The 14,748-nt window shown below is 42.6% G+C and overlaps 1 protein-coding gene across 2 annotated transcripts in view; it reads right to left on the reverse strand.

Moving 5' to 3' along the window:
• Window positions 1-1,474: 1,474 nt before the first annotated feature.
• The window catches only part of RSPO3 (R-spondin 3), a 58,509-nt gene continuing 45,235 nt past the window's right edge, over window positions 1,475-14,748 (reverse strand). For both annotated transcript variants that reach the window (XM_040059302.2, XM_040059301.2), the window contains exon 5: window positions 1,475-2,518. In XM_040059302.2, the coding sequence (XP_039915236.1) occupies window positions 2,325-2,518 (194 nt within the window). In that variant the 3' untranslated portion in view covers window positions 1,475-2,324. The remainder of the gene's footprint in view (window positions 2,519-14,748) is intronic.

A 14,748-nucleotide genomic window follows, 5' to 3' on the forward strand; every position in this document is an offset into this window, starting at 1 on the left:
CCAAGTAGGGATGCTTCATCTAGCCAAAAACCTGTCCTTGGAGGAAGTAAATTGAACAGTAAATTCTTTCCAAGAAGTTGAATGTCCCTGTTTGCCCACCAGCACTGCAGAGAGATGAATGACTGCAGCTGCAGGAGAGGGTTTGAAGCACTGAGTTCCCCTTTCTGTTGTGATACCAACACCTCTCAGCCCAGAACTTCTACTTGCACCTCATCTTTTGGTGCCAGCTTCTGAGTCTGGCAGCATGATGATTTCTCCTTTCCTCTCTCTATATCAGTATCACCCAGAGCCTCAGTGCTGCACACAGGTTCTGCACCCTCCACTACTCTAAGACCAGCTCCTCCTCAGCTGCTGCTGCCAACAAGGTGGGAAGATATTGGCGGAGGGATTTGAGTGCTGCTGCTTGGATCAGTAGTGGGAGACTGAGACCAGACCTCTCAGGAGGAAGGTGTAAACAAGTCATGCAATGGAGCTGGGAGCTCACAAATAGTCACCCCTGCTCCAGTCTCCCACTGCCGGGTGCTCCTCACAGGCAGTCAGCACACCCTGCTTTGCTCTCTCACCCATTCAGCCTCCACTGTGTGTGAGGAGGGCTACTTGTGTATGATGCTCATCTCTGTAAAATTCAGCCTTTCGGTCTTCTTGTCAGCAAAAATATAATAAATGCATAAAATCAGGGACTGGTTACAGAAAGTTTTAATTAATTCTCATGAACATAGGAAGCCAACTGTGGAAGCCTTAAACACCATGGGGTTTGACTACTGCATCTACATGTATCATTAAAGACAAAGTTCTTGCAAAGCAAACTGTAGGACACCATCCTACATTGCTGTCTGGATAAATAGGATATTCCTTGGAAAGTCACTGAGGCCTGTCATTCAGGTGTCCTCAGACTGAGAGACAGGCTTTAGTGTTGGACAGGGTCTTTTTTAAGGTCAAACTCACCGTGAGAAAAAGAAGCAGTGAATAAGCAGGGAACTGACTCCTGCTACCTGTTCCAGTCCATGCTCCATAATGGGTGAGATGCTACCCCCGTGACAGCTGTCATTGGGCAAAACACGGCAACAGAACACAAACTGTGAGGTATGTTGGTTCCTCAACATGTTCCTGTAAAGGGTAAGTCCATTTCTGAGCAGCAACTCAGCGTGCAGCATAATCTGTGTTTCACTGATGGGCCTCTCTAGCCTCTAACATACCCAGAACAGTACCACAGGATTCAGTTTTTCCTCTGAGCAGTGGAGACTTTCACTTCTGCTGTGTCAGAGAGAAGAATCAGAATAGGAATTTGAGTAAAATTGGACAGAAGTTTGTAATTTGTATATGTTTGTACAATTATTTTCATGGATACTCTCTTGCTAGAAACACAACGTGGATGTAAGTTGTGTCCTCTCCTGTCTGTGCAGCTATGAAATGATTCCCTTCCCCAACAGAAAAAGTGACACCATCACTGTGAAAAACACATACTTACATGATCTATTTTTCTGGTTTTTATTAACTCAACGTTGTCTCCTACAAATACGATTTGTCATTCACCAGAAGATTTGAAATGTAGACTTAAGTTACACATAGGTATAAAAAGCATCAAACAGCACACGGTACCACTGTTCAGACCAGAAAACATTGTGCTGTCCACAGATAAGAGTGTTATTCAAGCTCAGCTCAGTTTCTTTCTGCCTCAGGGATTCAGTCTTCAAAGCTGCAGATGCTTCTGCTTCTCATCCCTCAGCAGCTGAAGCCCTGCTGGCTTTCTCCTGATGTTTCTCACCCATATCTGGAGCATGGACTGGGAAAACACAGGGCAATCCCTTCCTGCTCTGCCAGAGGTTGTAAAACCTTGGGCTCCTACTGGCTCTTCAGAAATGTTTTCCTCCTCCTCTTAATTATGTACAATATATGAAGGGATACAATTTTCGTCTTTGATTTAGACATATCTTTTGCCTCATACTTAAACAATAACTTGAAAAATATTTTACAAAGAAAAAGAACATTGTTCATCTGAATGTCATTCATTATTATATTGCTATATTTTATACCCTATTATTAATATATACAAAATTTCTTAATTGCCTTTTACAGATGCATGGAAGCATATAATATAACAGTTTTAAAGTATCCCATCTTTAGATTTTTTTTTCCTTGGCTCATGTCAATCTCTTTAATAAACTATGGTTGCTTGGAGAATATAGGAAGTATTTGGAATGTTGTTTAAAGTTTAATAATAACTGGTAGCATTGTCCATTTGCAGCCTGAATGGTTGGAACACCTGTCAGGGCGATCTGGTAGAGATAGCAGCATCATAAGACTTAAACAATCATGGAGGGCCACTAATGTGCAGTCTCAACTGGTGCCAGGTCCTGTTCTTTGTTTGGGGCTTTCCTCTTCTTCGGCTGCGTTTTGTTGTTGTTTTCCCTCTGTTCTCGGTTCTGTCTTCGGGCTGCTCGCCCTTTGCTCTCCTGTCTTGTCTCCTTGCTTTCATCTTTGTTGGATTTTTTTCTTTTCTCTTCCCTATTTTTTTTCCCTGAAAGAAATGATGGCACATTAGAAGATTTGCTCAGACTATTGCAATTTCTGAGTCTCTCACTTTGCCATAACCTGTGAAACCAGCCCTGGATTAGCAGCTCCCATTAGGAGGTGGACACTAGCATTAGTATTTGGAAATATCTAATCACCACACCCACATCCCAGAGGATTCTTGGTGTTGCAACATGAATCCCATGACAAAGTGTCTGCTCCAGCACAGGTGTGTGTGACAGTCTTCACACTAAAATGTGTCTCAAATCAGACTCTCAACCGTTGTCACAAAATGAGGTATTCAACTAATTTATTGCTTTAATAAGGTAAGATGTTGAGGAATTTGTTGCTGCTACAGACCTCTCCAGTAAAGCATCCTGTCCCCTTAGGAACATTAAAACTTTGTATATTGGCTATGGAGATGATATAATAGAGTGCATTTATGCTTGCACATGAGGAGGAAATTCTTTATACTGAGTGTGCAACACTGGAACAGGCTGCCCGCAGAAGCTGTGGGTAACTCATCACTGGAACTGTTCAAGGTCAGGCTGGATGGGGCTCTGAGCGACCTGATCTAGTGAGAGATGTCACTGCCCATGGCAGAGATGATCTTCCAAGATCCTTTCCAACCAAAACATTTATATGATTCTATGATTCCATTTCTTCTATTAGCTTTACAAACCAGTGCAGGTATGACATTGGCTTGAACTTGTGAGTGCACACTAGCCTAAAACAGATAAGATATTTTGTTGGTGTGAAACTACTGAACTATGCAGCTCAAATTCAACCGGAAGTTAGATGAATCTCAATGATATCTTCAAAGAAAACCTCTCTGGAGACTTTCCTGATAGAATGTCATACTGACCCATATGCCTCCTTACATGGAGAGATTTCTGGACAAGTATTGAAGAACATCTGGCTAAACTCTGTTTTATGATATCCCAATAAAAATACTAGTGAAAGTAATCTATCCTTATTTGTTACAGAGAGAGTACTTTTTGGTTTTAAATTTTAATAGAGGTAATCCAGGCTTTCCTGCACTGGTGTGGGGGTAGTTACACAAACTTCGCAGTAACTCTTGCTGTTGAGGGTGCTAAATTTTTATAAATTTTGTCCATTCCTGCCTCAAAACCAAAGAGAGTGGGTTTTGATGTCTCACTGAGCTCTGTGGGAGTATGTCACAATGAGGGAGTAGCTGCAGGGGAAGTAGCTTTCTTCTGAGAACAGATAACCATCCGAGGAGGTGCAAGATACAGGTCAGATAAAGGAAGAGAGACTCAGGTGAAGAGAGTGCAGAAAGAAGGAGCAAGATGAAGATGTGAGAATATGCTCTATCTCCTTCTTGTTGTGTGGCTCTATGAGAATATTTTACAGCTTCCCCATTCTTTATCACCACTGCCTGGAATCAGAGAGGAAGGGAAGGTTTACATACACACATTAAGTCAAGTAGCGACCAATATCTGCCTTTATCATTTGTTGTTTCTCAAACAGTAAAATTTTAAATGTAAAATGACACCTTAAATTTCAGGGAACCAGTCAGAGTTTACCTGAATACACACCCACATACCTGAGAATCCCTCTCTGAATTTGTAAATGCCATCTAAGATGTGCAGAGGTGAGCAGGGCAGACCTGCAGAACTGACATAGGAGGCTCCGAAAGAGCTACCACCACTGGGAGAACTGGGACATCTCCATGCAGAAGTAAGGCTGCATCTTACCCAGCTGTAATGCTGTCTCTTACTAATGGATAAATGACAGTATGGGATTTCATTCCAGTGGTTTGTAAATACTGTTGGCCCAAGATGAAATGTTATTTGAATGGAAACTATCCAGACATTCAGTGTTTGACATTACTCACTTGGTGATTAGCCAAAATCATTCAGCTGTGACTTCGCAGCCACAGTTCTTTAAGTATGTTGGAATGATATGTAATGGTTTCCCATTCAGTCATGGGCCAGGATATATGTATTTATACGCGTGTTGATATGCTAAGAATAAGATATCTTTGTCTAGCTAGAGACTTATCTAGGCACGGCTTTACTGTCTCTGTTTTAATCAGACCGGTATCTTTACAAATGACAAGGAAAACTGATCTCTGGAACGTATTTAAAACTGAGTCCTAACTCTCTTCTACTTTGAGGATAGCTAGTTTGGAGTCCTCTGCGCAGCTTTGTACATGATTTAAGGTTACCACCTCCATTTTGCTGTCATTTGTAGAAAGACCTGCTCTCTACACCTATACTGTTACAGTAAAGCAATAGAGCATAGAAAAGTCATCTTTGCCAGTTCTTTAGTTCCTTTCACTACTATTTTTAAAAATGGGAATTTTTGTATGACAGTGTCAGACTGTGTTTCAGTTTAGACCCAAGAGAAGATTCTACTAGCAGGTCTCCGCTAGCACTGGGATATAGCTGGAGCCCCATTCTCGTGTACATCACCCTCCCCTTCTCTTTTTCACCCTCCCTTCTCTCTTTTTCCCTGAGATTATTCCTGAATATTTTTTTCTTCTTTCTTCTACTTGCTGAAATGCACTTCATAGCAGTACCTTGAACTGTGTGCCAGATATCATGGAAATTCATTGGAAATTTGGGCATTTGGCTATCTGTGAAACGAAAAGTACAAAAATGACATGGGCCATTATGTTTACAAGTTCATCTCTGAATAAGAGATGGCCCTTCAGTAGTTAAAGAGAGCTTATTAAAAAAAAGATGAAAAATGATTCTTTATATGAACAGATAGTGATGGAACAAAGTGGGGAGGTTTTAAACTAAAAGAGAAGAGATTTGGAGTAGATATTAAGAGGAAATTCTTTATCATGAGGGTGGCGAGACAATGAAAGAAGTTGTCCAGAGAAGCCGTGTATGGCCCATCCCTGGAAGTGTTTGTGGCCAGGCTGAATGGGGCTTGGAGCAACCTGGTCTTGTGGAAGGTGTTCCTGCCCACAGCAGGGGTGCTGGATGACGTTTAAGGCCCCTTTCAAGCCAAACCATTGCGTATTTTTTTGACCGACTTTGCTTTTGAAGATGACAAGGCAAGGCCATCACTAAGACTGGAACTCATTGAAGAAGTGAACCACGCAATAACATGACCCGGAGGACTATATTCCCCTGGAATTTCGGTTTCATTTACGAAGGATGCTCTCGTTAGACAGTTCTCCCGGGCTGTAGCCGGTAACATTTTAGGCACGCCCGGTTACGCGTCTATCCCTCGGCGCCGGTGGCTGCCTGTCCCCCGGGCTGCGCTGCAGTGCCGGTGCCGCCCGCGCGGGGGCGCCGCGGTTCCGCGCCAGGCGGGCGCGGGGCGGGAGCGGCTCCCGCGGCCGCAGGTTCCCTCTCCGCGCCCTCCGGTCGTGTCCTAAAGTTCCCGCCCGTGCCCTTCCTGCCGCTGCACCCTCTGTCTTTGCTTTATCTTGCCTGCGGGTGAACTTCCCCGATGTAGTACGGATTCTTACAGACTCAATGCAACCGTTAAAAAAAAAAAAAAAAAAAAAAAAAAAAAAAAGGATAAGTATTTTTAGACAGGAGATAAAACATTTTCCAATAGAGTGTTTTGCTTATGAAGAGAATATATATATATATATCAGAGAAGTATTCGTGAGAATCTAATACATCTGATATTATATATTACATCTATTACAAGTGTCTAATACTTGCAATATATATTACAATAAATTAATTAATTGGTGTTAAAGCAGCTTTTATGTTGGAACTAAAGCTTTGTACAGACAACTGTACTGGAATAATTGATCTGCAGGCACTGTGAGTTTTCTGGTACACGGGAGATAACTTGCTGCATCTAATAATAGCAAATTCCTATATCGATGGAAGTCTAGAGACTTGCCATAATTTTTCGAAGTGCAGTAGTTCAAATTAAATGCAGACATGAAATTAGTTGGGATAACAATATAATTACATGTCTAATCAGATTCAAGGTGCTGAGTTCTTTTTAATATATTTTATAGCCCCAGATCAAAGAAATTCCTGTGTCTGTATTTATGCAATCCATGTCTGAATACATCTATTTAAACAAGCCAGGGTATTTCAGAGAAGCCTTTGCATTATCTCATCAGATGTGGTATTTCCACTAGATCTATAGCTGTATTTTATGGATTAGCGGGAGGAAGCATTGGCCATGGCTCGGGAGGCCTTGGTACTCAAAAGCACTATATGACAGACAGTTACTTAGATTATCATGGCTGACATGGATTAACTACCACAGGTGACAGATTTCTTATGCTTTAAGCATTGTCATTTAGTCCCACCTATTATATTCAGCTGTAATTACAGAGGACTTGGGTGCTGAAATCCCAAAACACCATAGGAAAACATAAAATCTGGTTGTGCAAACTGCTTCACTTTGATGGCGGGGGGGGAAAGTATTACAGGGTAGGCCTCATGGAAATCCCAGAGGGATGAGAGTCTGGCATCAGACGTTTGTGATGATTGTATTTCTTTCATCACTCCCATGAAGACATTTACCATGGGAGAACAAAAGGAGCAAGAGGAGACATGGAACCTCTCCTGTTGGGATTGCAGGCACTGATGTAACAGGCCCCTCTCTGGAAGGGTCCCACTGCTTCTACTGTGACTGTCACCACGGACCACAAATCCTCCCCACTACACTGTAATAAGCTGAAGAGCTGCAATAAAAGACCGCAAGCCACTGCTGTAACGTGCCACAGTGTTCTCTCACACCCCTCACAGCCTTGTCTGACCTCTTGGCATTTTCCTGGCTAGTGGATCACCGTCAGCACTGGCGCTGCAGTACTGGTGCCCCAATCTCTCCGTACCCCACTGAGGTACAGGGACAAAGCCTAAAGGTTAAGTGCCACCACACTGTGTTGCTCTCCTTCCCACCTGTCCACACCCTTCTCAGAGGCATTTTTAGCCCTCTTAGACTAAAAGTCTGTCGCACTTTCCTCGTGATGTGGCCTGGACAACAACAGCATGACGCAAAGAAACCATGCTGAGCAAAGAAACCAGGAAGAGGAGCATGCCCCAGGCTCTGAACTCCCTTACTCTAGCTCTGTCAACAATACAGTCATGCCATATTATGCAAATGAGCAGATCATTCTCATTTTCAAGAAAAGTGACACATTTTTTTCTGGAACATAGCCTGTAGCATGTATTCGCACTACTTGCCAAGATAACAATCCTCCAAACCCCCAGCTGCCCAGTGATGCAATGGACTTTCTCCTTTCATTCCCAAGCCACAAGTGGCTGATTCATCTGGTATGAGTTTTTGAAGTTTAAACAGCATAACTGCTTGTTTTTTTTTTTTTTCATCCACAGCAGTCTTTTTTTTTTTTTTCTTTTTTTTTTTCTTTTTTTTTTTCTCCTTTTTCCTCTTAGCTATTGTGGCCCTATTTTATAATCACTAGATTTCAGGGTAACTAGAGTGTGAGGGTCAACAACTTCAGAACAATCTGATGCTACAAAACTTAGTGCGTTTCCTGACCTGCCTTACTGCTGAAGATGTTGCACATGCTGAAGAGAATATAGGCAAAAATTTTAACAGAGTTGAGGTCCAAAGACATTCAAGGAGCAAGTAGCTTGGCCAAACGTATGTTCTCCTGCTGTTGAGATGCATGACAATAGCCTGCCTGGTTTCCATACCAGTCCAGATGGATACAGATCTTAAGGCACGTGTCATATCCGTAGTTCTATGTGGTAATCTTAGATAATCCAAGATACCTGGACAAGCCCAAAAAGTGGCCCCATGGGAAATTAATGAGGTTTAACAAGACCAAGTACAAGGTGCTGCTCCTGGGTTGGGACAACTTGCAGTGTCAGTACAGGCTGGGGGGGGTTAACACATGGAGAGCAGCCCTGCCAAGAAGGACTTGGGGGTGCTGCTGACGGATGAGGCTGGAAAAGACCCAGAAATGTGCTCCTGCAGCTCAGAAAGCCAACCATGTTGTGGATTGCATTTAAAGCAATGTAGCCATCAGGGCGAGGGAGGGGATTCTGCCCCTCCTCTCTTGTAAGACCCCACTTAGAACCCTGCATCCAGGTCTGGGGTCCCAGGCACAGGAAGGACACTGGCTTTTTGGAGCAAGCCCAGGGGAGGGACACCAGGGTGATTAGACGGATGGAGCCCCTCTCCTATGAGGAAAGACTGAGAGAATTTGGATTGTTCAGCCTGGAAAAGAGATGGCTTTGGTGTGGCCTAATTGTGGCCTTACAGTACCTGAAGGAAGCCTACAAGAAAAATGGAAAGGTGCTTTTGATGAAGGCAGGTAGTGACAGGACAAGGAAGAATGTCTTTAAGATGAAAGACAGTAGGTTTAGATTAGATCTTAGGAAGATATTCTAGAGCAGGTTGCCCATAGAACCTGTAGCTGCTCCATTCCTGGAAATGTTCAAGAATCAGGCTGGATAGAGCTTCAAAAAACTTGGTCTAGTGAAAAGTGTCCCTGCCCATGGCAGGGGGTTGGAATTAGATCATCTTTGAGGCCATTCTAATCCAACCCATCCTGTGATTCTGTGATGATGCTATACTTCAAAAGCTATTGATATTTGTGGTTGAGCACCTGTATTATGGGACTTGGTGACTAACTCGTACTTATGTGTCCTTTCTCCTCTTGAGAGTGGAAATACTTCTCTAGATGTAGACTTTAGATATCTTTGTATGAGGATCCTTAAGGTTCATTTGCCTCTGAAAATAGAAGCTGGACTACTAGATTGCATTCACTTGAAAAATGTTCTTACTTACATTGTGTGTTCTAGCTTGTCCTTGCAAGAACAGTGCTGAAAGAGGCCTATTAGCGGGAATGAGGATGTTGGTTCCAAACACAGAAATAGCTCAGGCCTGCACCACAGCCATTCGCATAAAGCAGGCAGAGAGGAGTGGGAGGAGGCTGACCAGATTAGTTACGCCAAGACAGGAGATGTCGGGTTTTTCACTACTGTAGGAGATAAGGAGAAAGTTGTATCCTGTTACGTGTATGGGAAGCCAGGAGATATAATTTCTTCTGTGGATGGTTGGGAAACGACACTTCTACACTCACGAGCTCATAAGCAAGGCTTATGGAAAGTCCCTGGCTTGTGATGGCCTCTTGCAATAGAAACTGGTTGGATGTGCATTTCCTGTGCCATAGAAAAGATATTGCCAGTGCCTGAAAATAGAATATCCTTCAGTCAAAGAAGCAGCCAGAGAAGGAGGATTCCTATAATGAGTTCTGTTTGCTGTTTGTGGAGACATTTACTGCTGCCTCTTCAAACAAGTGCTTGTGGGGATTTATTCCCTTCATGCTTGTCTGTTGGGACTAAGGGAATTTGTTAGCAGCCTTGTTTTAATCAGAACTAATGTGCTAACAACACCAATTTTGTAATTACGTAACAGTTTTTAATCTTATAAGAACCCGCAGCCTATAAAGCCTGAACACATTTTCCAAAGACAGGGAAGTAATGGCGATTTAACGGACCAGAAAATCAGTCCCCATTCCTTAGCACAAGAAGATGACAAAGACCGTGCTGGTATTTAGGAAACTGACATTTTCTTCCTTTGAGATTTTTAATGGTGACTTCTGAATGGGATAGGGTTTTTACAGCTCTCCTAAAAGAGGCTAAAAGGTCTACGAGTGTCCAAATCCACTTGATAGGCCCCTTTTAAGAACTAGGAAAATTAGGAACCAGTACAAAGATCGGGAATAATAGTGATTGGTACCAAAAGTCCTTACCCTGTTTTTAGAGCATCAGGATGCTGGGAGAAATCTTTAATAGCTTGTTGTCCTTTTAGTCACCAATAATCCAAACCCTCCCATTACCTTGGATTGAGGTCATAAATATAGTCCTTTTCAGAGACTTCAGCTGGTGCAGGCTTTTGAACAAACCAGAAATAAAAATGTGATGCTGCATTATGTCAGAGCTGCATGTTTAGTCTGCCTCTCTAGAAATAATCAAGAAAAGTTATACATGATAAGAGACAGATGCTAGTGCCTCAGCAAACATTTCAACTCTTTCTAGTAGAATAGTAAAATGGAGAAAACCCCCTAAGAAACTTGTTTCTTTAGTACTCAAATTTGTGCTCGGTGTGCTCTGAAGGGAGGGATAAGTAAGAAAAGATGTTTTCCTTGGCTTTGCTTAAACTGATTGACTCAATGCAACCTGGTAATTCAGATGATACTTATATGACCCCAATGTCTGGGCACATCCTGAGGAATGCCTTTTTCCATTATCGACCATGGCTCAGAGCTGAGCTATATTGGTGACTGAGTACAGATCCTGGAGGCATTTTGCAAGTGCTGACTCCAACACTTGGATCAGGCCAGCAGTTCTTACCCTGGTACTACACACCAGGACCAGGGAGCCTGGGCATCTCCCACCATTTCATTTGCTAGTATAGGTGGACCTACACCCTCCCCCTGGAGTCTCCTCCTTACATTTTCTAAAGTTTTCTGATATGCCAGGAAGACAAAGGAAGATGAGGAGTCAACAGGATGCACCTCTGGCCCCTCTCAGCACGGTTCACTTGTCCCCTCCACTCTGAGCATCGTTTGTTTGCATTTCTGCCTGGGGTGACACCTGTGCTGACAGGTAGACAGGAGCCCCTGTGCACCCCAGGCCAGCTGGACAGCTGGATCAGCCTGTCAGCAGCAGGTAACATACAGGGGGACAGCAGCTCCTGATGGATCCTCTCAGCAAAACCATCAGCACAGAAGCAGTATGTTGTTACCTAAATTCACCAGAGGCCTGATTCTGACCTCTCTGTTGTGCTTGCTCAAACACACGGAGATCACCAAGGTTGGTGTTTGTGGTAGTTGAAGGGAGAATTGCTTTCAAGGATACTTTTCAAATCAAGGTGTTGAAAATTGACTGTCTCTTTCTGTTTTGTGTCTCCAGTGTGTGTGTACTATTTTAGCTGGTCAAAACATTGATCCTCCCCTCTCTAAGTAGTGCCAATATTTCCAAATGCATTTTCACGTTGATCAAAATGACACCTCAGGCTTCTAAATTTCCTATGGATCAGAGACTCCCAAAGTTCCCTCTCTAAAAGGGTGAAGTGAGATTTAACTTTGGCCATCTCGATATGTTTCTGAAGGATTTTTCTCAGCTATTGAGAGAACACCTGGCAGTTTACCAGGTGGAGAGAAGCTTATGGAAAAGGACATTGGCATCAGAGAGACTCGTGGGCTGCCTCTGAAACAGGCTCAGGGAAATTATATGCCAAAAGGATTCAGAATTTAGCCCCTTGAGCAACCTTGGGAATCTTGGAGCAAGTTGCCAAATGGATGTCAGGTTTTCAGGCTGTTGAGTCTCCGTCAGCCTGCCCAGGAGGGTTGCCAAGAGGCCAACCCAATGGACAGGCTGGAAGGATACTAGGCAGAAACCTAACACAAAGGTAAGATTGTTTCAAAAATCTGCCTGCTTTTGACTGGGACTTCATTGAAATCAGCAAGTTTCTGGGAAATGTGATGACTTTGGCAATCTGGTATTTTCCATTTTTTGGAAAATCAACGCTTATAAAATATTTTAAAAAATATATTTCTAAGTAGGGATCGTGGTGGATATTCAGAAAAGGAATGCAAATATTTTAACATTGCCCTTAAGTCTTCAATTTAACATGAATCACAGATAGGAATTGTCCATGTGAATTTTATCCAGGCTGTCTTGCCTTCTTTTATTTTTTTTTCTTCCCCAAGAATGTGATAAGTTTATTCTTTTTAAATCCCTCTGAGGATGAACTGTGCATTTAGAGCTTTTTGTAGTAACACAGCTTTGCACACTGAAGTGAACAGCCAACTTTATGAGTAGCTGGAAGAGGAATGTGAAGAATGATTCTGCCATGTGACAGTGCATCACCGGAGCCCGCTTCACTTAGGATACTTTACAAACTGACTGCTATGCTCTCGAGATGGATGCAGGCGAGGCTGCGTGGCCCAAAGGCTCAAGGAGGTGCAGCCCCCACCGAGATGAGAACACAGGCTCTCATGACAGGGCACCCCAAATGCTAAGGAATCTCTGCAAGCCCTGATCCACCTCCACCAGGAGATCTGCCCTGTGTCCTGTCTCACACAGATCCTGCCAGCAGTGCACAATGGCCATTCGGCACAACTTGCTTGTTTTATTTTTTTATTTGGCTGGTGCCTTACAGCAGTGCTGGTAAAATGGTAACACCCCTAGGTGTTCCCGTAGTGTGTGTGCAGCCCATTCAGGCGGGCTGGTTACAGGAGCTGAACTGCTGGAATGCAAGAAAGGTTCTAAGGAACCTGATGCAAAAGTTCAGCAAGTGATATCTTCGGTACAATGATGTATTGCAACAAGTCAGGATCCTCTCTAGCCTCTCTGGGAAAAACTGGGGCTATGGGGATCAGCAGCCTCTCCCTCCAGCTGTCTCCAGCCTCCAGCTGAAGAAGCCCACTGTACACTAGTCACCAAATATGTTCATCCTTCTCTTTCAAACTCAGTAACAAATAATTTTCTTGCTTTTGGAGAAGTCACCTTCTGCAAAGAACTTCTGCTTTAGCCAAAAGCAGAAACTGCTCAGTATTTCTACATATTTGAGCACCATTTGCTTTTTGTTAGCAACTCCTTTGGCACCCTTTTAATAAGACCCGAGACCAACGCTGTAGCCACTAAACCAAATAATATTTTGCAAAGGTCTGAAATGGCATACTCAGAAACTCTTTACAGACAGTGTAATACCGAAGTGTAGAAATCTCAGGGGCAAAGAAACAGCAAATAGTTGGTGCACACATGCTGTAGCAACATACTATAAGGAACAGGATGCTTTGTCCAGGGGATTCAGAAAAAATTAGTCTCATGGGTCTTACTCCAACCTCAACCAGAAACTCTAAGAAGTTACTTAAAGTTGTTCTTGTATTTTGAAAATGTTATGCAAGATGGCTCTATGTCCAGGAAGTTAATTTATGTGCTGTGAAAGAGTTTCTTTCAGATAGAAACCAGAGATTCCATCATCCTTAAGTATTCACAGGTATTCACAGAGGCAAGATTCTTCCATCTCCATATTACATCTTCAATTTCTTCACATTTAAACTTGAGAGATTTATGCATCATAGCTTTAGTTTAATTTAAGACCACTGTGGAAAAAAAAAAAAATCCTGCAACAAAAAATATACTCTCCCTGGGAATGTGATCCTTTGTCTCAGTGACAAATACTTCTTTTCTTTATAATACCATCTTTATATGACTTCCTCAGGTTTCACAAGTGTAAAGCAGAGATAAGAGTTCCTTAATTTTGGTGCTTTAGACTATATGAATAAAACCCGCCACTGCTGCAAATTAGAGCTGCCGAAGTGCACAGAGAGTCCTCCTTACTCCAATTAATGTTTTGAGGGACCAAATGTCATACTTCAACTAGAGAGCTCGGGATTCTTTTTTACAGAATTATTGTTTCCATGTTCATGCTTAAAGGTAGTAGGAGCTGGATCACCCACTGGCATTCCCCACCACCACCCCACATCCGTACAAGAAATAAAGTCAGTTCCTCTGGATTTAAACTAAATCCTTCTGGTTTAGCAATGCACATTTCTGCTTAGGCAATAAACATCTGTCATCTGCCATTCATTAATATTAATTATAAATGGTCACTAGCTCATGGGATCCAAGTCCACCAGCTGATATTTTTCCAACTTTGACCTTGTTAGGGTTTGTATAAAAAGTGTTCAGAAGGGTTCTTCGAAGCTCGAAGACAGCAGTAAGTGCAATTTGCAGAGTACAGCATTTAGATTTTGCACTTTGAAAAAGGGCAGTCACAAGGGGTGATGGGGAGTGGGGGAGGGAGGGGAAGAGGGAACACAGAGACTGAAATGGAGCTCCTTTAAATGCTTAAGAGTTTTAGACCTTTCTGCAGGCTAATGACAGGGAAAGGCATTGTCCATAATGAAACCAGCCCATCCATTAAACATTACTGTAAATGAAAGGTTGCACGAATTAAAGGTTGTTCATCTCATGTTTCAGGAATGTAGCTGTGTTTCATGTCTGAAGACTGTTTTCCTTTTAAACTGAGTTCTTCAGATGACAAATGAGAGAGAATTTCAGAAAGCAAATGGGCAGAAGTAAATACATGCTCAAGAACAAAGCAGAGACATAACTGTAGCTGTAAATCTTTACACTGGGGGCTACTGTTTGCTGTAGATATTGGGGAGGATTAGATTAGAATTGAGAAATTTCATTACTGGGTCATTTTGCTTGCAAAACAAAACAACAATAGAAAATCCCCACAGTTAATTGTCAAATTCTGACCTTACTGTCAGCTGTATACATTTTGCTCATG

Source organism: Hirundo rustica, chromosome 3 (assembly GCF_015227805.2).
Source record: "Hirundo rustica isolate bHirRus1 chromosome 3, bHirRus1.pri.v3, whole genome shotgun sequence".
In the NCBI taxonomy this organism is placed as follows: Eukaryota; Metazoa; Chordata; class Aves; order Passeriformes; family Hirundinidae; genus Hirundo; species Hirundo rustica.